At 50.0% G+C, this 20,789-nt stretch overlaps 1 protein-coding gene across 2 annotated transcripts in view; it reads right to left on the reverse strand.

The window, feature by feature from the left end:
• Window positions 1–590: 590 nt before the first annotated feature.
• Window positions 591–20,789, reverse strand: part of SLC34A2 (solute carrier family 34 member 2) — a 64,358-nt gene continuing 44,159 nt past the window's right edge. For both annotated transcript variants that reach the window (XM_028143609.2, XM_054729715.1), the window contains exons 2-14: window positions 17,753–17,826; window positions 9,979–10,093; window positions 9,742–9,876; window positions 8,605–8,733; window positions 7,146–7,289; window positions 6,137–6,248; window positions 4,932–5,127; window positions 4,124–4,219; window positions 3,646–3,766; window positions 3,307–3,474; window positions 2,810–2,926; window positions 2,594–2,718; window positions 591–1,341 (exon numbers count right to left, since the gene is read on the reverse strand). In XM_028143609.2, coding sequence (XP_027999410.2) covers window positions 715–1,341; window positions 2,594–2,718; window positions 2,810–2,926; window positions 3,307–3,474; window positions 3,646–3,766; window positions 4,124–4,219; window positions 4,932–5,127; window positions 6,137–6,248; window positions 7,146–7,289; window positions 8,605–8,733; window positions 9,742–9,876; window positions 9,979–10,093; window positions 17,753–17,826 — 2,159 coding nt within the window. In that variant the 3' untranslated portion in view covers window positions 591–714. The remainder of the gene's footprint in view (window positions 1,342–2,593; window positions 2,719–2,809; window positions 2,927–3,306; window positions 3,475–3,645; window positions 3,767–4,123; window positions 4,220–4,931; window positions 5,128–6,136; window positions 6,249–7,145; window positions 7,290–8,604; window positions 8,734–9,741; window positions 9,877–9,978; window positions 10,094–17,752; window positions 17,827–20,789) is intronic.

Here is a 20,789-nt window from a genome sequence, read left to right on the forward strand (position 1 = left end):
CAAAGGGGTAAATACAGCTGGAGCTCTAGAAGGCACAGAGGGCATATGGGGCAAGAAGGAGCATATCCCTTGGACCCACAGACCCTGCTGCCACCTGATCTCAAGAGGCAACAGGTGGGTCAAAGTGCATCCTGACTCCTGGAAACTCAAAGACTCAGCAGGTACTATGCTTGGACTAGCCAGACCTGCCCAGGTGAGGGGGCCTTGGGGAGCACTGGGAAGAGAGCAAGGCCCATGCCTGTGTCCTCCAAGGCCTCTTGCCCTGAACTGGCCTGCTCTGGGGAGAGGACACCTGGTGGCAGCCAGGCTTTGGTAAAGGAGAATTTTATCACAATAAGAAAAGCATATGTGTGTGTGCGCATCTTTGAGAGCCTTCCATAAATTCCTCCCTTGGGACTTCAGAAGATGGTTATGTCTGAGAGCAAGTCCCATTGGCCAACCCATCTGTGTGCAGGAGTGGGTGGGTGGGTGGAGGGGATCCGTTATCTAGCCAGGCGTCATTGTCTAATTCTCTTTCTGCACCTTCCTGGGAGTGGGAGACCCAGGGAGCAGGGGCGGAGCCAGAGCGACCACGTAGGCTGACACATGCGCAAAGGGGAACGAGGGTCAGAGCTGATGTTGATGCCATTGCTCAGCAAAGTGGAGAATGGCGTTGCAGAACCAAGGAGGGAGCAAGGTAGACTTGGGGCCCCTCCGCCTGCCTCAGGGCAGCCCCTACAAGGCTGTGAGGCTGGAGGTGGTGTTCGTGTTCAGGGTGTCCACTTGGGACTTGGGGACCCCTTCCGGGGCCTCCACGACCATGGAGATGGTACGAAAGGACTCGGGAACCTTGATGTGGATGTCCTCCTCCTCCTCCTGAGGCTCCTGGCAGCACTTGCTGCAGCGGCAGCACCTGGGGCAGCAGAGCGAGCAGCAGAAGCGGCAGCAGATGCGGCAGCAGCAGCAGCAGTTCCTCATGCAGCAGCCGGTGGCCAGGGAGATCGCGATGTCCCAGGGCTTCAGCGAGCGCATGCACAGGGGCAGGAAGCTCCACGTCTGGAACACCTTGGGCAGGACGCGGGGGCAGCTGGCCTGCAGGAGCTTGAGCACCACCACCAGAAGGATCACGAGGATGATGGGCACCCCCACGCCCACCAGCACTGGCCATCCAGCCAGCGAGAGGCCAAACACGGACAGTGGGACCAGGAAGAACAAGATGACCAGGTAGAAGACGGCAAACCAGCGGTACTTAGCTGAGATGTTGCCCAGCCCCTTGGCCAGGCGGATGGGCAGGCGGGTGAACGGGATTGGGTACCACAGAAGGATACCCGTGATGTTGAAGAAAAAGTGGCACAGGGCGATCTGAAACACAAGAGGTTGAACAGGTGAATGGTCTGTCGCATGGTGGTGGTGGTTGGGGTGGGGTGGGGGGGTTAAAGGGGTGTCACCTAGCTGGCTGAGGTAGTAGAGTCAAGGGGCCTGTATTGCCTGAGGGCCTGCCATATGTCAGGTTGAGGGGAGGTGTGTGTGTGTGGGTGGGGGGGGGGGGGGGGTGGTTTGGCCAGTTTAATTACAGCACAGTTTTCAGAGCCTGAAGTCCTTTAGGCAAACTAACAATGCACCTCGTGCATGTGCCCACTGCTAGCCTGTGTGTTGGCCCTGCAGTTTCCAGCTGAGCAGTTAAGAGCTGGAGGGGCAGAGGGCAAGGCTTGCAGGATAGCTGGGTCCCTTGGCTCAATGCCCCATTCTAGGGAGAGGGGAGGGAAGAAGGAATGGGGACAGTTAGCAGCATCAGCAGCTGACGTTTATAATGTTTACTTAGGAGCGAAACAACTGTTCTAAGCACGTTGTGTGGCTTCCTTCAATCCTCAAACAATATCCTATGAGGTGGCTATCAATATTGTCCCCATGTGATATTAGCAATAACGGAGGCACCGTGGGTTTAAGCTTATTTTCCCGAAGTCAAACAGATGAGAGAAGGTAGAGGTGGGTTTCAAACCCCAGAAAGTCTGACTTCAGACTGTCCTATGTCCTCCCACAAGGTGCCAGGCATCATGCTAGGGACTTGAACCAGCCCTGGCTAATACAGTAGACATGTGTGGCAACTGAGCACTTGAAATGTGGCTACCTCAAAGACTTAGTCCAAAAGAGAATGTAAAATATTACATTTAAAAAATATGCATTACATGTTGAAATGGTAATGGATTAAATAAATACATCATTAAAATTGATCTTCCTGGTGTTTTTTTTTTTTTCACCTTTTAAATGTAGCTACTAAAAATTTCAAATTACATGGGTGACTCAAATTTGTATTCTACACTCACATTATATTTCTATTGGACATCATGGCTTTCGCCAGAACCTCAATCTTCATAATGTCTATGATTCCAAAATACTCTGTCTACCTCTATCAAGTGGCCATCCCACTTTTGTTTAATCAACTGCCAGTGATGGGAGTCTCACTGCCGCTCTAAGGAGTAGATGGCTTCTCCTCCACATTACCATTTTAGACTTAAGAGAAGCAGGGTTCTTGTTAGAAACCATCTGCTTGCAAGACCACCGATATTGTTGCATCCCACCCACAGAGCCCCTGTCCCACTCAGCATTTCCTGACCTGGAGTGAGCTCTTCAAGGTCTTGCCTGGACTGGCCAAGGCAGCCATGATGGCAGTGGTGGTGGTGCCGATGTTGGCCCCCAGCGTGAGTGGATACGCCCTCTCAATACTAATCACACCGACACCTGGGGGGAAATACAAAGTCCATAACATCAGTCCCAGAGGATGACAGGAGATGGTAACGGTGCCAGAGGGAGAAGCCAGGGAGAAACTCACCGATCAGTGGGGTCAAAGTAGACGTGAACACGGAGCTGCTCTGCACGATGAAGGTCATGCCTGCCCCCACTAAGATAGCCAGGTAGCCAGTCAGCCAGGAAAAGGGGAAAGGGAAATCTGGAAGACAGAAGGAAAAGTGATCTGTCACAAGCCTTCTAGGAAGGCATGGGATGGAGGCCTGGGTGCACCTCCACAGGACCAGAGTGGGTGCACGTGCTAGGGTAGGAAACCTGTGGGAAGGATGGTTTCACAGTTCTGGATTTGAGCTGGCTCTTTCTCAGGACCTTGCAAACATGCGATCCAAGTTTGTTCTTGCTCCCCAGGTCCCACCCAAGACACCAAGAAAGATTTCAAGGGCCAAGAGTGTCTTAGCTTCCGCAGCTTCTCAAATCCAAAGATAAAATCCATGCAGAGGCCACTGCTTGATAAGAATCTAAAGGAGCTTCCCTCAGTGATGCCACCCTTAGAAAGCCCCGAATGGGGGCCAGTTCACCTACCGGTGTTGATGGTCTTCTTGATGACAACGGCTACTTGCCCCTTAAGCACAGAGGCCAGGAGCTTGACGATCATGATCAGACAGCCACAGAGCACCAGCAGGGAGGTGACCAGAAGGATGATGCCGACAACAAGATCCAAGAGGTTGGCATTCACAAAGAGGTGCTGGCCTGAAGAAATCATGGTAAGTCCTTATTAGAAGAGTGTAGTCCCCCCAAGCCACAGATTGTTATTTAGGCCCTAGCTTATTCCTTCTGTCTTATAGTGACAGAATCTTGGTTGTTCACCACCAGCACCCCAGACAGCCCGTCCCAGTGGCTGATGCTCTGAGTTCTACTCACACTTGGCAATATTCTCCTTGTGGGTCACATTCTTGATGGTCCAGGTGTGGAAACCATTTGTCCAACAGAGGTCAGGAGAGGTACAGTTCTGAATCGAGGGGACGGTGACATTCATCTGAGTCTAGATGGCAAACATAACACTCAATTTTAGTGGGGAGAAGGGGGAGACCATGGTCTCCCCATAAATGGAGACAGAAGCAGCCAGAAAGTCGAGGGACATGAAAATAATGCCAAGTGAAGATAATGTATCTGTGTTGTGGGATGGGGCAAAAGGTTCTCTCCATTCTACTGCATTCTGTCTGTCCATCCAGCATGCAAGGACTTATTTCCTTATGGACTCTCACGGGCCAGTTTTGATTTTTCAGGAGTCCCCAATTTTCTTTTGCCTGACCTTTTATTTTCCCACTTCGAATGAAAGAATTTGCTTAAAGTACAGATGAAAGAGTCCACCCACCCACCAATATTCTTAGAAACTTACCACGTTGGTCAAAGTTTTGCACCAAATCTTGATCAGACTCTTGTTCTGAGCTGCTGGGTCATTCATTGCAACCTGATTGATAACCTTTTTATCCAGCTGAGGAAGGCAATAGACAGAAGAGAGTCAGCACATGCTCAACACGAACATGGGAGGGACTCGCAGGGGCTGCTGCAAACAGGGCTTCAGAGGAGGTGAATAGATGGTGAGGCCCTGCAGAGGTGAGCTGGGACTCACCCTGTCAGCACCTAGACATCAGCAAGTGCTAGATAAATGAGTAAAGATGTGAATAGAGAACTGGTGCCTAGAAAGCGTGTAGGTATTCAATGGGGGACAGAATGGCAGAGAAAACCAGAAGTGAGAGTGAGAGGGCAAGGTCTAAGCTGGCCCCTTCTCCAAAGGCAACATTCACAAAGCCTTCTTTCATTTTAATAATATGGACAGACTCTGGTGACCAGAGGGGAAGATGGATGGGAAGGGCAGTAGTCTTTCTTTTTGGCTAGAAGTAGGATAATACTTTGCCAGTGATCCCACTGGTGCTGAGGTCAGTAGTGAGACCAAAGTAGCCCCAGATGTCCAGTGGAGAGTGCTTGAGCCTTGAGAAGACTCACCATCTCCCTCCACCCTCCAACACGACACGCATGTTGAGGTCAAGGAAACAAGAAAGGTCCGTTACTCTCCCTACTGTTTCCCCAGTTTCGTGGCTATTTTCAGAGGCAGCCAAATAGCAGTGTTCAGAGACTCCTTCCTGTCCATCCCGGGCTGAGCGGGGTGAAGGGCAAGGGGGAGGGAGTTGGCACTTGGCCCTTACCTGGATAATTTGCTTTGTAAGGGGATTCGTGATAACTTTCAGAAGTTCCGGGGCATCTTCTCCGCTTTTGAAATTGAAGGACTCCACTATCAGGTTGGTCAGGGCCTCCAGGTAATGGGTGGAGACCTCCACGGGCAGGAGCACCAGCACGGAGAGCCAGTTGAAGAAGTCATGGACGGTGGCCCCTGCAAAAGCCCTACAGAAGGGAACCCCAAGCCAACAGCCAGATTAGTCAATGAGCAAGTGGGCACCAGTCTAGGAAGGTCATATCTATGGATATATCTCCCACAGGGGTGAGCAAAGTCAACCACATTCCTATGAGCAGGCATCACCATAGATCGCATGCTTATGTTTATATGTCATGGGTCATCCAGAGGCAAAAAAATCTGGATAAGAAAACCTTGAATCCCAGCCATGCCCCTCAGCAAAGTTACTTAGCCTCTTTGCATCGCTACATTAATATAATGGGGCATAGGAACGCCCACTTGGCTTCTTGAGAAGATCAGATTAGCAAAACACCCTGGTAGTGTTTCATCTATTACCACTGCCCCCAACCAGCCTGCCTCTCCATCTTAGTAAGTTAAAAAAAAAAAAAAAAAAAAAAGCTGTCACCTGTTAGAAGAGAGGCCAGGAAATGTGCTTACTTTTCACATTAACCTTTGGAAGAAAAGGGTTCCCTTTGCCTGGTTCCAGCCCGCCCCATTTCATATCTCACACATCCACATCCACAAAAGCTACATTTTGCCTTTCAGTAGCAGGCGAGTGAAGAACAAAGGAAAAGTGGCATGGGTTGAGCTGGCCAAGAATGAAAGCTTCAGGTTATAATTATTTCTGACTAAGCAGGACAGGAAACCACAACCTAGCTGGCCTTGTCTTAACTGCACCACGTTGCAAGTAAGCTTCTAGCTTGAGCTTGCATTTAGGGAACCCTGACTCTGTGCCAGGCACCTTGCTAAGTGTTTACCTGTACGATTGTGTTTACTCCTTTAGACCACACAGTGATGGTGCCATTCCCATCCCCGCTGTGCAGATCAGGGGGCTGTTTCCATTCGTGAGCCCTACCCTCAACTGCACTCCGCTATGGCCAGGAATAAGCGATCCAGAACTGACCAGCACATTCTCAGGGGCGAGCTAAAGGTAGCTATGACAAGCTGGCCAATACCGAAGGGCCTGTTGGTGGCAAGGGCTGGCTCTGAGCCTCCTACCTTCTGAACACATTCCGGTCTCCTGCCTGCATGAGCGCCACGAGGGTGTTGGTGATCGAGGTCCCAATGTTGGCTCCCATGACAAAGGGGATGGCAGTCCGCACCGACAGCACTGGGTAGAAAACAGGAAGTCAGCAAGCCAGCGAGTATAGATAGGCAGCCTGGCCAGGTTCCTGATGAGCCCCGGGCAGTCTGAACCCACCAGGCTAGTCGCTGCCTAGAACTGCAGCTCTTCACCTGTATGCACCTGTGCAAAGAATCTGATAAAAGCTAGGGCAACTCATGTAGAAATACAAACATGGACCAAAAAGACCTTTTAGCACATAATTCCAGGGAATCCACAGACCCCCAAGAAACCCTTCGTGAGCTCTACTTTAAAGTGTCTTTCTCAATTCCTCAGATGCAAGGCCACCTTGAAGGAGACTAGAAAACAAATAACAAGCATGGCAAATTCCTTTTTCTAAACAAGATTAATATAGTGCCACAATGTTCTGGCACATATTTAAAGAAGTAATACCTTTTTCTAATTGGGCCCAGAAAAGGCTCTAGTTAATTTTGGCTAAAATGCTGGTTTGGGTTGAAAATTCATGTGTTCACACTTGTCCCACTCAGGGAATCTGTCTCCCCTCTCAGTCAGGTTCAAGTTTGGAATGGCAGCTGCTAGCCACATATGACTACTGACCCCTTAAAATACAGCTAGTGCAACTGAGCAGCCGGGCTATATATTTTCAATTAAAATCAATTACAGTTAAATAAAATTAAATAGCCACATATGGTGAGTATCTGCTGGACCGGACAGCACAGCTCCAGATAATTCAGGGTCTAGTCTCAGTCTGGGCTATGGAAATAGAAACAGGAGGCTGCCGGAGGTTCAGGTGAACACATCATAGTAGGACAAGATGGGGAGATCATGGTGACAAGCCTGGACACATGCAGAGTAAATCCCGGGCTCCCAGCTGCAAGGGAAATGCCTGGAATTACATCTGGGTTCACGGGTAACTGGACTCACGTGAGGAGGCCACCATGCTGACGATGATAGATGTGGAGGTGCTCGAGCTTTGCACCATGGCCGTCACCAGCACCCCGATCATCAGTCCCGCCAGGGGGTTGGACATGATAGAGTTGTTGCTGAAGAACTTCCCGGCCACTTTTCCTGGAAAAACAAAACAAATCATGGCCACATGATAGGGGGTTAGGTGGGCACCAAGTGGCCAACATGGGCTGTGGGTTGTGGATCTCAGCCTCCAGTTCTGCTGGCACCTGTGGCAGCTTGCACCCTCATGCATTTCCCCTGCACTGCCTTGATGCCAGGAGACATGCCCCACCCACCCCCAGACCCTGTTCCTCTTGTGGCTTCATCCTGAACCCTTCCTTTCTTCAACCACTAGCCTTCTGATCATGAACCTAGCCTCAACTCTGTACTTGGCCCTATCGATGCCAGTGAATTTCCTGTCTCAATTCCTATCTCCGGGGTGTATTCCCAATTCATAAGATTTGTCCTCCAGGAGTAATCTTCTCATCTATCCACTCTCCCTCCCCCAAGCCCTAGCCCTAGCCCCAGCCTGTAATTGAATGCTGGAGGTGTCATTTCTGTGTGTGCCTCTGAGACCACCAATCCATTTTATAAAGAAGACTGAGGCTCAGAGAGTGGAGGTGACTTGTCTGAGATATTCAGAGCAAAGCCCCTCGCTGCTATTGCTTCAGACCAGGGGGACCAGAAGTGGCATCTAGAAAGTTAGTAAGCCACTTACCCCAATTCTCCCAGGTCACAAAGATGAGTTCTCAAGAGAAGCACCAAGGGATGCAAAAATCCATGTGCCAGGTGTCACCCAGACCTGAATTTGAATGTTGTTATGCCAGTTACAGGCTGTGAGCCTTGGGAATCTCTTTGAGCCTTGGCCCTCTCTATAAATGGGAAGGAATGTTGAAGACAGTGCCCCTGAAAATGCCCAGACCCAGGAGGCACTCCAAGTGCCAGCTGTCAGTGTCGTTGCCCATTTTGGGCACAAAGGTGACCAAACCCGTGGTGATTTCACACTTCACGGCCAGGCTGAGCCATGCTCAGCGCTGGATGAAGGTTCTCCCTATCCTTCTCCAGCAAAGGTCCAGCTTTGATTCCCTTAGTAGCTTTGGCCTAAGATGATTTTTATCCAATACTCCCCTCAGATGGGGGTCCCCAAGAAAGAAGAGATCCCTTCGATAAATCTATGTCAAGCAGCTTCCTATCTAAAGTTTGTGGACAAACACAGGCGCTGGATGCCTGGAACTGGCTCCAGCCCTGGCTCCTGGCCTAAGCCACCTAAGCCAGTCAGACTTCTGTAGGCCTCGGTTTTCTCCTCTGTAAAATGGGAGATGAGCTGAGGTGGCTCCCAGCCCTAAAATGCAGCTGGAGCGAGCTTGATGCCTTGTGAGGACCTGAACCAAATGAGAACACCCCTACCCCAGCCCTTCAACCCTTCCATCCATACCTCCAACCAGCTGGAAGGCACTGCTGAGAATATCCAAGGAGCACACGAACAGGTAGAGGAACCCCAGGAGCAGGAGGAACTTCCCGACCCCTTGCAGGATACACAGAATCTTCCCTTCGGTGTCTCTCTCTGGGGGAGGGAAAAAGCACAAAGACTTTCAGTATCTGAAACCCTGAGGGGTTTGGCAATGAACTCTGAACCCCCCACCTCACCTCCCCCAGCCAGGGGCCTATGAGCACTTATGGACAGCAAGGCCCAGAGATGGTGGGCAGCTGTGGCTGCAGTTTCTGAGAAATCACCACTATCGCCCACTTAGTTGAAACCCCTGAAGTGTCTCCACAGGATGTGCACTGGCGAGGAGGGGTTCGGTGTAGTCTGGGACAAGCAAAGCAGGCTCCATGCTCAGCTGAGCCCGTGTCACTGAGCGAGGCGGTGAAGAGCACTTACCACCCGCTAAGTGTGGGGTCAGAGATAATGGCTCTCCTAAGCTCCTCTGAACAGCACAGACTATTTTCTAGGATGTGGCTGCAAGGTAGCAATCACGGCCTCCATTTGGGGAGGCTTGGGCAATGCTGCGCCCTGGATGGCTATTTTCTCCACTCTTAAAGTGGTTCGCACCACCCCCACTCTCCCACCCCCCTGAAAGCTCCCTTCCCCTCCCAGTCCTGCGAGCCACAGATCACCTTACACCCTGAACCAGGAAAAAAAGTGCAACATTTGCTTGCCCGGCTATGCTGGCTATACTACCTGTCTTCTAGAAGACTGCTCTGATGCTTGCATTTAGGGTAGGGGGACACCCCCCCCCTCCATTCAGCTTTCAGAGCAGGGACCCTAACTGCTCACTGCTGCAGCCACAGCACCTTGACAGTACCCAGGAGCTGGTCAGCACGCAATGGGTAATTAAGGAGCAGCACCGTGACCAGCCTGGTTATAACCCCAGCAATGGCACATTTGCCGAATGAATGAAAGAAAGTACAAAGGATTCCCCAATCATCACTCCGTGCTTTCACTCCAAGCCCCCTAGACGGTCGGGTGACAACCGTGGCCAGGCCCTTTGTTCAAAGGGCACCAGGACAGTGGGAAGGGAGGCGATGCTGTAATGGTGGTGAGCTCACTCCCTTGCCCATCTCACGTTACCTGACCACTTGATCCCCTTGTGCTGAAGCTCGGGCAGGTCCCAGGGGTCTTCAATGTCGGTGGGCTCCTCTATCAGGGTGGCGGTGGAGTTGGATGGCTGAAGTTCAATCTTGGTTTCAGAGGTCCCGGCGACATCTGGCCAAACAAACGACAAAGGCCAGGAGAAAGGCGGGATCAGCCCCGTGTCTCTTGGGGTGCCCACGGGAGGCCCCTTGGGGCTGGATGAGCGGCACTTACTTTTGTTGGGCTCCTTTCCTTTTCCATCTGTGGGGGGCTGTTGGCTCGTGATGCCTCCGATGTATTTACCTGGGTTGGGCTGGGCATTTTCCACCTCAGGCCAAGGAGCCATGGTCTGTGGGTGGGAAAACAGAGCTTAAAGGAGCAGCCACTGAAAGGAGGTCACTCAGAGGTCATGGCAGGGAGAGCCAGCAGCTGCAAGATTTGGGGGAGTGGAGGAGTGTTGTGCTTACACCTCCTAAGTGTGGGCTCTTCGGCGCCATATTACACTCCTCTGCAGGCCTCCTTCAACCACTTCTTAACGTGTGCTTCCATGCCAGCCTCAAATCTCTATTTCAGTCTACCCAGCTTTGATTTCCCTACTTCCTGTCTCGTCCTCTGTCTTGACTGTCCCCTTCAGTCAGAAAGAGGATGCAAACTCATCCACCTTCACTGATTCTTGGTCTGCCAAGTCCTCACGATCCTCCAAGGTGCCCCCAGTGGACTTAACATATGTGCTCATATACATTTCACCTGCTTTTACCAACCATCAGGTCTTCTGCGGTAAGCAAGACACATTGGACCTGGTTCAAATCCTAGAGGTGCCCCTTATCAGGGGCCGTGTGCTTATTCTAGTCCCTTTATGCCTCTGAACATCAAGTGTCAGTTTCCCCTTGTATAGAGGGGAGACAATTCTATTTTGCAGGGTTATGAGGTTAATGGCGATGCCTAGGAAAGTGCCTGGCACCAAGCAGGCATCCCATACATAGTAGCGATTGTTACTGCGCCGTGCTGCCTGGATTAATGTCAGACCCTGTTCTTTCCAGGCTTCCTTCCTCAGAACCCATTTCCCTGGCAAAGGCTTTCTCAGTGACATGGAGTGGAGGTGTCGCTCCTGGAAGTCCCCCCTGTGGTCCTTGTCCTGACACAATGCAACGCAAAGGACTGGAACAAACAAGTCACAGAAGAGGAAGTACAAGTGGCTACAAATAAGAGTTCAGCCTCGTCAGTAACCCAATAGGTGCAAATTAAATAAGATGAGCAAAAAATTTTTTTGTATAATATATGTCATACTGGAGAGGATGCAGTAAGATGAGCACTATAGGCAATGCTGGAGAACATTTGGCAAAATAGCTAAAGAGCCACCCATTTTACACAAATCTTGACCCAGTCATTTGACTACAATTCGGGATTGAGGATTTTCCCTGAGACAGTTAAAAAGACCTTCCTGGCGCTGATCGCCTCTTTGAAGGGGGCTTTGTCTCGTTCACTGCATCCGCAGGGCCTACAGCTCTGCCTGGCACAGGGCAGTGCTCGGAACATGTTTGCAGCCGGAATGAACATGATGTAGACCACAGCCCTTTGCTGCACTGTCAGAGAGTAGAATGTAAATAGGGAGTTCAACTGTGTGCATCCATTACAGAGGTTATAAAGAATCAGAACAACAACAACAAACACAACAGAAAGCCAGGAAAACTGAATAAAGGGCAATTGTTGTCCCATTCACAGCACTTCAATCAGGACCCAGAAATGTTCCATGGGGTTCAGAGTGGATGGTGGGATTGGATGATGGTTATTTTCTTCCATCTGAAATTTCTAAATTTTAAGATACAGCCCAACCCCCAAGGCCACAAAGGTAAGGAGGTTCAGGGATACCTGAACTGTTACTCATATTGATAAAGCTAGGAGTTGCTCCAAAGGCTTTCTCCTAACACCACACTCCTGACCCAGCTGTTCCTCCCCCTGCCTCCCCAAGGCCACACTCCAGCATGCTCTCGCTACCTGCCACAGGAGCCGAGGAGAGTGAAGGCATCTGTGTGGGCAGTTCTGATACCCAGACAGGTGCTTTTGATGGCTGAGCATGAGGCTAGGGTTATGATCACACACCCGCTCCTTTACTTCGCACCACTAGTCCCTACAGCCCATCTGGCTGTGTTGATAGTCCTTTTGGCTGACATCCCTGCATCCACCCGTGCACCCCATGCCAAGAGGAAGTCTCGCAGGCTAAGGAGAGGAAACGTCTTGGCTCTTGTCAGACCTGGGTAACAGGGAAATGTAGGGCACCTGGCCGTCACCCAACCCCTACACTCTGCTTTGTTGGGGTCTTTCCAACCCGGACCTGTTCTGGGCTGCCTGTGCTCAGCCCAAGGACATCTGAAAAGGTGGGGAGAGGAGGCCTGGGGCAGCATCCTGCAGACAGACCAAGACACCCACTCCTTCTCCCCCTGGGCGGCGGCCCCAAGCACAGGGAGGATGAGCTCTGCAGCCCAGCATGCAGGGCACTTAGGAGACTGCTTGCTGAGTGCACGGTGCCAGGCACTGCTGCAAGCCTCGTACACAAGTTAACCTCGTGCATCTCACCCGCACTTCAAGGGACCGTGTTCGTACACTTGGAAAAAATGATCAAGAATTCAAACATTCCCAAGAGGGTGGTGACTACTTTTCTTTAGCTTCCTTTAGCCACCACAAGGCAAAATAACTCCCAAGGACCTGGTAGTGGTGGGAGGGAGGGGTGTGGGGCAGGTGACAGGGAAGCAATTGGCCTGATTTTACGTTGTTGAATGGCTTTAGACTTTTGATATGCACTAATAGGATTTTTAAAGACATTTGCCCTCTCTTGGAAGTAGGGCCCCATGACCATACCACCCTCCCAGTGTACCTTAAATTTGGATTTAGAACATTTTAAATAAATCCTGTAATTATAACTATATCAATTATTTTGCATTGCATTGGGGAGGGGGGTAAAAGGGCTAATATATAATAATAAACATTTAAAACACATTTCAATCATTTTGCAGCCCTCTTTTTGAACTCTTCTGCATGTTTAAAGTCCATTGGGATGACTTAACTCACTGGGACAGCCTGCTTGCTCCCTGCTGATACAGCCATTCTGTCCCCAGGGTGGGGGTGGGATGGGATGGGAGGAGGTGGGAGAGGAAGGTGGGGTGGAAGGTGGCTGCCTTCTTAAGTTGAACTCAGGCTGTTTCTGTCAACTTGGTGTCTAACAGTAATAACCCAGAGGTCCTCCCACCGCTGGGGATTCCTTTGAATGAGTGGTTGAGTGATTTGGGGTGGATTTTGGAAGCATGCCTTTCTTGCCAGCAGATCATTATCAGCTGGTTGGCTGGCACAAACCAAGAGATGCAAACACGTTTAGCACTCTGAAACAATGGTCTTCTAGGAGGCACAACTTAGCAAGCATTCCCAGGGAAGAGCAGGCCAATGAACTCCAACACAGGAGGGCTAGCACAGAAGTCGCTTGGTGAACCCAACACACAGGGGGAGGGGAGGATTGCACATGATGAAACCGACAAGCTGTCTCCTTGCTAAGGAGCAGGAGAGGTTCTACTCTGTTCACCTCAGTGCCCGTGACCCAGGGCAGGCATCTCCCAGGACAGTGGTCGGCAAACTCATTAGTCAACAGAGCCAAATATCAACAGTACAACGACTGAAATTTCTTTTGAGAGCCAAATTTTTAAAACTTAAACTATATAGGTAGGTACATTGTTATTAACTTAATTAGGGTACTCCTAAGCTGGCCTTTGCTAAAAACTCAAGGGGCCAAAGAGCCGCTTGTGGCTCGCGAGCCGCAGTTTGCCGACCACTGTCCCAGGGGATCTGAAGACTGAATTAACACCAGTCCACCGGTCGCCCTCCATCTGGCCTGGAGAGCCTGGGTTCCCCCCACTTCCCCTCCCCCGAAGCTGCACCTGTGCACATCTATCTCCTGGTGAGCCATTTCCCTGGTTATCTGGCCTGACAACCTCAAAACATTGAAAAATTGTGAGCTCTGTTTTTCCCAAGACAAAATAAAGGACAGGCCAGCCCTCTCCTGATTCCAGCCACCTGCCCTGATGAACAAGTTTGCACTGTACCTTGCAGTCACTTTAGAGAAAGAACAACTTAGCAGTGGGAAGTCCTGCTGGGTGGGGGGTGGCGGGGTCGGGGTGTGCAGCATTGGACAACCACACAGACCTAGAATTTCAGCTCAAATCTCAGATGCCTGTTCTTTTAAAGAGGAAAAGCAGAGGCCCAGCAACTGAGAGACCTGCCTTGGGTCACACAGAGAATCAGTGACTACACAGAGCGCCTAGCCCTCCCGATGCTGCATAGTACTTCCATTCCCCACCTCCTTTTCCTCCCCAAAACCAGGAGCCCTAACATAATCTATAATTTTAGAACTCCCCAAGTGTGGCTCATTCATAACTGCCAGTAGCAGGAGTGTACTCACAGGAGCTGTGGTAATAGCTACAGCAGTAATGCTAAGAAAGAAATCTGAAAATTTGGAGGTTTATGACTTTTTTTTCCCCCTCTTCCTCAGCCCAAAGCCAGCCAAGCTCCTTGAGGTCAGCATGGAGGAATATCTAAAAGAATTCAGTAGTCTAAGGTTCTCTCTGGAGAGTGAGATGGGGGGCGGGAAGCGCCCTGGCCAGGGCGGCGGTACTCACCAGCGCTCCCTGCGCAGGTAGGGGACCCAAGCAGTCACCCAGGTGCTGCGCAGCGGCCCGCTTATATAGCCAAGGTGTTGCGCAAAGAGGCCGGCGGCAGGGGCTGTCACCACGCCCCTCGCACATTCCAGGACCGCCTGTGGCCGCCAGGGCACTGCCTACCTGCTGGCTTAATGAGCCCAACGTGACCTCGCCCGCCCGGCTGCGCGGAGGAAAGAAAGGCGGCCAGGCGGCGGGGAGAAATCTCAGCCTTTCCCAGGAGACGGAGGGCAGCGAGCGTGCCCGCGCCCCCGTGCGCCCCTGTCCCGGGCTGGCGCGCTTTGCTCTGTCCCAGCGCAGGACACAGAAGATCCCAGCACATGGGCGCTAGTGGGGCTCCGGGTTCCCCCCAAGAACCTGAATCTGCTAGTTTAGCTCCTCTAGAGCGGAGGAAGTCAGATAAACACCAGCTAGAAAACTCAGGGACAAAACCTTTCAAAACAAAGCCAGGATTGTTCGGCCTCACCGGTCTTGGGGATGCTTTCTGCGTTAGTAGCCCGGACTGAGCAATGGACACTAGGAGCCCTGGGTCTGAGACGGGACAGGGCTGGATGGGGCAGGTTGAGGAAGCAAACCATGGCCCTCTTTCACCATCTGAGCTGCCTGTGTGTACCCAGTGTCGTCCCTCCTCTTTTTCCATTCAAACCCGCGCCAGGGAGAGCCCATCGCCACGCTTATCCTAACAGCAACCCGACCAGGCAGACACGTTTTCAATGCGTACACTAGCGCCTTCCCTGGGCTCAAAGTAGCTCCCTTTTCCAGGAGGGCTTAGAGCGGTGGGAGGCATGACATGGGATTACTAGGGATTTGCTGAGCCAGGATCAAACCTGGGTCTCACTGCAAAGCCCAGGTCTTATTCCCTCTGCCACAGGGCCCTGGTTTTACAGCCGAGGAAAGTGAAGCTTAGCAGCTAACTAGCGGACCAGCTGCCCACAGCTAATATGCAGTGGGCGTGCCCTATGGGAGGTAGGCCGGTTCCATTCCACAGCCAATAGCTCTCTCCGCCGCCGCCCTCCCCCTCCGGGAGAAGTCCGGAGTACTGCTTCCAGGAACCTGCAGAGCAAGCCAGGATCTCCCTGCGGCTGACTGGCTGACTGGCGTCGCACTGCCTGAGATCAGTCCCATCAGTCCCGGGTCCTGCCCCTTGCTCCCCCTGCCTTCATTTGTTCCTGTGTAAAATGGGAATGCTGGTCCCTATCCGAATAAGATGAGCTAAAGTACCTGGATGAGTGCTCAGTGCTAAGCATTTCAGTTTCCCTGAGAACCTCCCATGTTGGGAGATGAATGGAAAGCTTTTTGATTAGACTCATCTAGAGCCTGGAGTCCATTACTCCACAGCCTCAGATGCTGGTCACATCGGTCCAGAGGCCAGGACGTACTGCTTGGAGAGTGTGCATTAGCAATCAAATTATTCTTATTGGAGGGACAATGGTTTTTTGCGAGTGGGTGCTAGACTTAAAAGCCAGCCTTTGGAGACAGGGATCAACCACTGGCATCCATTGAGCTCAGCTCCGCCTCCAGCCCTGGCCATGAGGGCTGCAGACCCAGCTCAGGGGCTCCCAGAGGCCAGCCGTCATTGGACATTCATCAGACAAGCCTCCTGCAGTGGTTTTGATGTGGGACCCAGACCTTACCGGCTTCACATCTCCTTTATCACCCCCAACAAGGAACTAATAGATCAAAATTCCAAAAAACTTGGAAAAAGACAGGTTTCCCTTTTATGTTCCAATTGAAAAGGCAAAATGCTGGTTCAATCAGGAGACCTTTTTTGAAAGGTATATGGATCTTAGCCCTTTGCACTCACTTGCTTTTTTCTCGATTCCTGCTACCGACTCGACATCCGAGTGCAAAAGGTTAGTAATAGATCAGGGCTGATGTCTGGCTCTCGTTTTGGATTGTAGTTTTTGTATTACTTTTTGTGCAGTGTGGAGGAAAGGTAGACTGTGCGTGTGTGCGTGTGTAGACTCTCTCCCTTTAATTTGATGCAGAATATTTTTGTCTTTATTCCATCTCAGACACAGAACCCTATCACGTCATAGTGTGTAAGCATACAGCTTATGTTAAAGTACTTGTTTGTATTCATACTTATTTGTGCCTACTGCTGTCCAATAAGGCAGCATTGATTGAATTAAATGGTATCATTAATTTGATATTGAGACCTGATGAGGTCAACCAGCATCTTGCCTCCAGGCTATAAAACTGTGAGCTAATTAGTATAGGCCCACACCCCTTACTGAACCCCTAAGGCCAGGTATGCTCCACCGTTGAGAACTTTCCATTTCTAGAAAGATGCTGTGAGGCACTTTCTGAGTTATCACTATAACTATATGTAGCAGTGACCTCCCTGCTTTAGCACCCATCATTATTGTATTGGTATTTCTAACCTGTTGTGGATTAAGAAAATGGCTCACCTTTCTCAATTAAGTCATAAAAGCTGTAAAGCAAAAGTAAGTAAAACCGAAAGGTCTGATGGGTCTATTTCTGTGCATCTTTGACAACCTAGACTAAATACAGGGTGCCCCCAAAAGGTGTATACACATTTTAACAGCTGGTAGCTCAATTGATGTTTCTTTCTTCTCAGATTAGCCCATTGGGATGAATAATGGCAGCCAAAGTGTGCATCCACTTTTTGAGGGACACCCCGTATTTACTATTAAGTTAATATTTACTATTATAAGCAGAAAACTTTCTTACGACTTAGTACTGGGCTAGATTCTAAATAATTGAGGCCATTGGCACGAAACTCCCACTTCCCAAGGACACACATATTAGAAATAAGACTAACAAGTTGGGCTCTGCAGAGGGCTGTGATAACCAGGATGGATCAGGTCAGATTGTCACTCGGTCTTACAACTTGGGTGATGACCAGGAGTCCAGTGTGAAGAAAGGTGACTTCTATGCCATTTGGACCTTCTGCTTCTGTCACTGAACCCACCTTTGCTCTTGCCATCCCTTGTACCTGGAGCATCCTCCCATTTTCACATGGACACTCTTTGTCCTTCAGGTCTAAGAGAGCTTCACTGAGCATTTCTCTTGCCCACAGCCATTGTCGCCCTATTTATGTTTCCTTCATAGATTATTGTATGACCTTTTCATTGACAGACTTCCAAATAAATTGTCTCTTCATGGGTTGGGGGATTGAAATTTAAGGGTCCCAATTGTTCCCTCAATATTTCACTTTCTACTTCAACATTTTTAACCAAGGGAACTTTAAGTTACTAGAATATATAACTTTTTATCACAAGTAACTTCTAATCACATAATTAAAGTCAGAAGATAAAATAACGTAAAATTAAGCAGGGACTCACAGCTCTGAACATCTTCCAAGAGGCTGAAATCTTCTTCTCCCTTCTGTTCTCCGTGGAGTCTGGGTCCAGCAGGCCTGTTGGAGATGTTAAAGGAAGACATGTTGAGTGACTCCCAAGCACCTCACCTCACAGCCCTTTAGCTTCTTCGGGGCCCTGTGACAGTGCTGATAATTCTAGGGGTGCTTAGTCAGGCCTACTGACAAGCTATGGATCCCCTTGGATGCAGCCAGAACTCAGGAAATGTCAAATAGCATTACCTAGCTGTGAGGAAGCACAGGTTTAGATGGAGAACAGAACTCGGGCTGACATAATTATAGGCTGTTTTCAACTTGACTTAAATATGTACACAAACATTCAGGGAAAAGCAATACACAAAAATGTTCACAGTGGTTATCTGTGGCAGTGGGAGCAGGTGGCTTTATTTCCTATTTGTATGATGCTCCAAAAAGAATTCAAGACAGTTTACAGATTGACAAGGAAAATTGATTCAAAAATAAATGCAAAGGTGGGGGTGGGGGGAGGACTGGATGAAAGAAGGTGAAGGGATTAGCCAAAGAACATATATGCATAACCCAAAGCACAGACAACAGCGTGGTGATGGCCAAGGAAAGGGGGAGAGGGGCTGGGGGGAAGGGGGCAAAGCTTGGGGAGGAATGAGGACATCAGCAATAATGTCAATAAATTTTTTTTTTAATAACAGAAGAAAACAAAATAGAAGAAAAAGAAGTGAAAAGAGGCAAAGAGAAATGTAGGGAAGTGAGAGGCAAGTTCCCACACGGCAGCCAGGCAGGGCTTGAGAGGAAAGGCCAGACGTAACCGAAGGCCTCAGAACAGTGAACTGACCCACTTACTTCCCCCTCAAAGGGGCAGCCGATGTTGCTGTTAGATATAAGGGCCAGGGCTGCTGTTTCACATTTCAGAAGCCAGAAGGTAAGACCTCTAGGTTAGATTTCAGAATGTCTGATGTTGGCTCAAAACTTGCTCTAAAACCAGCTGGTGTTGCTCAGTGGTTGAGCATCGATCTTTGAACCAGGAGGTCACGGTTTGATTCCCGGTCAGGGCACAGGCCCAGGTTGTGGGCTCGATCCCCAGTGTGGGGCGTGCAGGAGGCAGCTGATCAATGATTCTCTCTCATCATTGATGTTTCTATCTCTCTCTCCTTCTCCCTTCCTCTCTGAAATCAACAAATATATATTTAAAACTCAAAGAAGCCAAATGAAATTTCATCTCAGGCCAAATGCAGCAAGCGGACTAGCTGCTCGCTAGTTCTCTCTCCACCAGCATCACTGTTTAAATCTTCCTAGAACCTAGGATCTCGAGAACAATAGAGTATGAGCAGCATGAAGCCAGGGATGTTTGTCTCCTACCGCTGTGTTCCCCAAACCTAGAGGGGTGCCCAACTCAGAGCACAATTGACATTGTGGACTGAATGGCAGAGGACATCCTACACCGTCATCACCATGACCTGCACTTTTGTGCCGGTTCCCTTTATCAGAACCTGGCTCTCCGCAGAAGGCCCCCAGGAGCCACCTGATCGCAGGCATCACACTCCCACCCCCCCTCCAAAGCACCTGATGCCTTCCCACGATTAACGTCCATTAACCTCAGAATGCCGAGGGTGAGGAGGGGCTCCGTGCCCCTGTGTTCATGTTTACACTGGGCAGGTGTCCAGAGGACTGTAAGCTGGGAGCAGCCGCTAGTTACCAGAACAATGCAAACTTCTGTCCTTAAGGGAACTCAATAAAACAGATCTTATAACCTCTGAGAAAGGGCAAGCAGGTTTGCCATTTTTAACTGCTACCTTCGCTGTTATTTATTCTTTCTGATCTGTAGGAATGGGGAAGGGCACCATTGAATGTGACTCAGAAAAAATGCAGCGGCAGCCAGACCAGGGCAAAAGTGGGCCCCTCCCAATCTGGGGTCAATTCACATGATCCCTCCCCTTTATGGTAAATCTGGCCAAATTTCACTTCTTTCCAGAAGCTTCAGAAGCAACCTCTTCTGAGATGACCTATGGAGATGTTAATAGAACTGCTATCATTGGACACATTTGCTTTGATTTCCCTGTTCCTCCCGTTATTAATGTTGTGAGCATTTGTCTTTGTCCTTAAAATTTATTTGAAGTGATTGACTCCAAAACTTGCAAATGCCTCTTGGATAGGACCCCTCACCCTGGTCTTTGGGAAGAGTTGTTTATGGGGATCTCTGAACCTGGTGGTTCCCTAGGGGTGAGGTGGCACCATCCACTCACATCCTAAATCCACAGATGAGTAAAAAAAAACAAGACCACATAATTTAGCCTGGAGGCAATGCTAGGAGCCCCTCAAGGCCCCAAGTCCCCTCCACCATGTGCCTGGGGGGAGGTGGATGGAACATCTCAGTAAATGGAATATCCTCAGGGCTCAGGAAATCACTATTTGCCAAGAGTGGAGTTACATATGATAGCCCAGGTTAAGCCTTTGTCGGTTTGGGCTAATGTCTTCCCGCCTCACGCCCCCCACCCTCCCACCCCCGTCACTATGTATCCCCTCTATGCCCTCTTCCATCTCCACCCATCCCACTCCACCCACAAAATCACCACCCTGTTCTCCATGTCCATGAGTTCTTTTTCTCTTTTGCTCACTCCCTCCACCCTGCCCCCCACCAGAGGATGATTTGAGACACAGAGGACAGGGAAGAGAGGGAGGGAGGGCAGGAAAGAGAGAGAGAGAGAGATTAGTGGGAGAGAGAAACATCAATCCATTGCCTCCCATAAGCACCCTGACCTGGAATCGAACCCAAACCATTTTGGTGTACGAGACGACGTTCCAACCAACTGAGTCACCTGGCAGTAAATCTCATTGAGGTTATCTCATTTAACCTTCTAAGTCATCTTAAACCTTGACGCCATCATTATCCACATTTTTTCAGATTACCGAAATCACACAGCTAGTAAGTGGCAAAGCACACAGGATACCAAAGCCTATGATTTTGCCTCTCTAAACTGTAGCAAGCCCCAAGACTCATTGCTTAATTCTCACAACAATCCTAAGAAATC

Source organism: Eptesicus fuscus, chromosome 2 (genome assembly GCF_027574615.1).
Source record: "Eptesicus fuscus isolate TK198812 chromosome 2, DD_ASM_mEF_20220401, whole genome shotgun sequence".
NCBI classification, from domain to species: domain Eukaryota; kingdom Metazoa; phylum Chordata; class Mammalia; order Chiroptera; family Vespertilionidae; genus Eptesicus; species Eptesicus fuscus.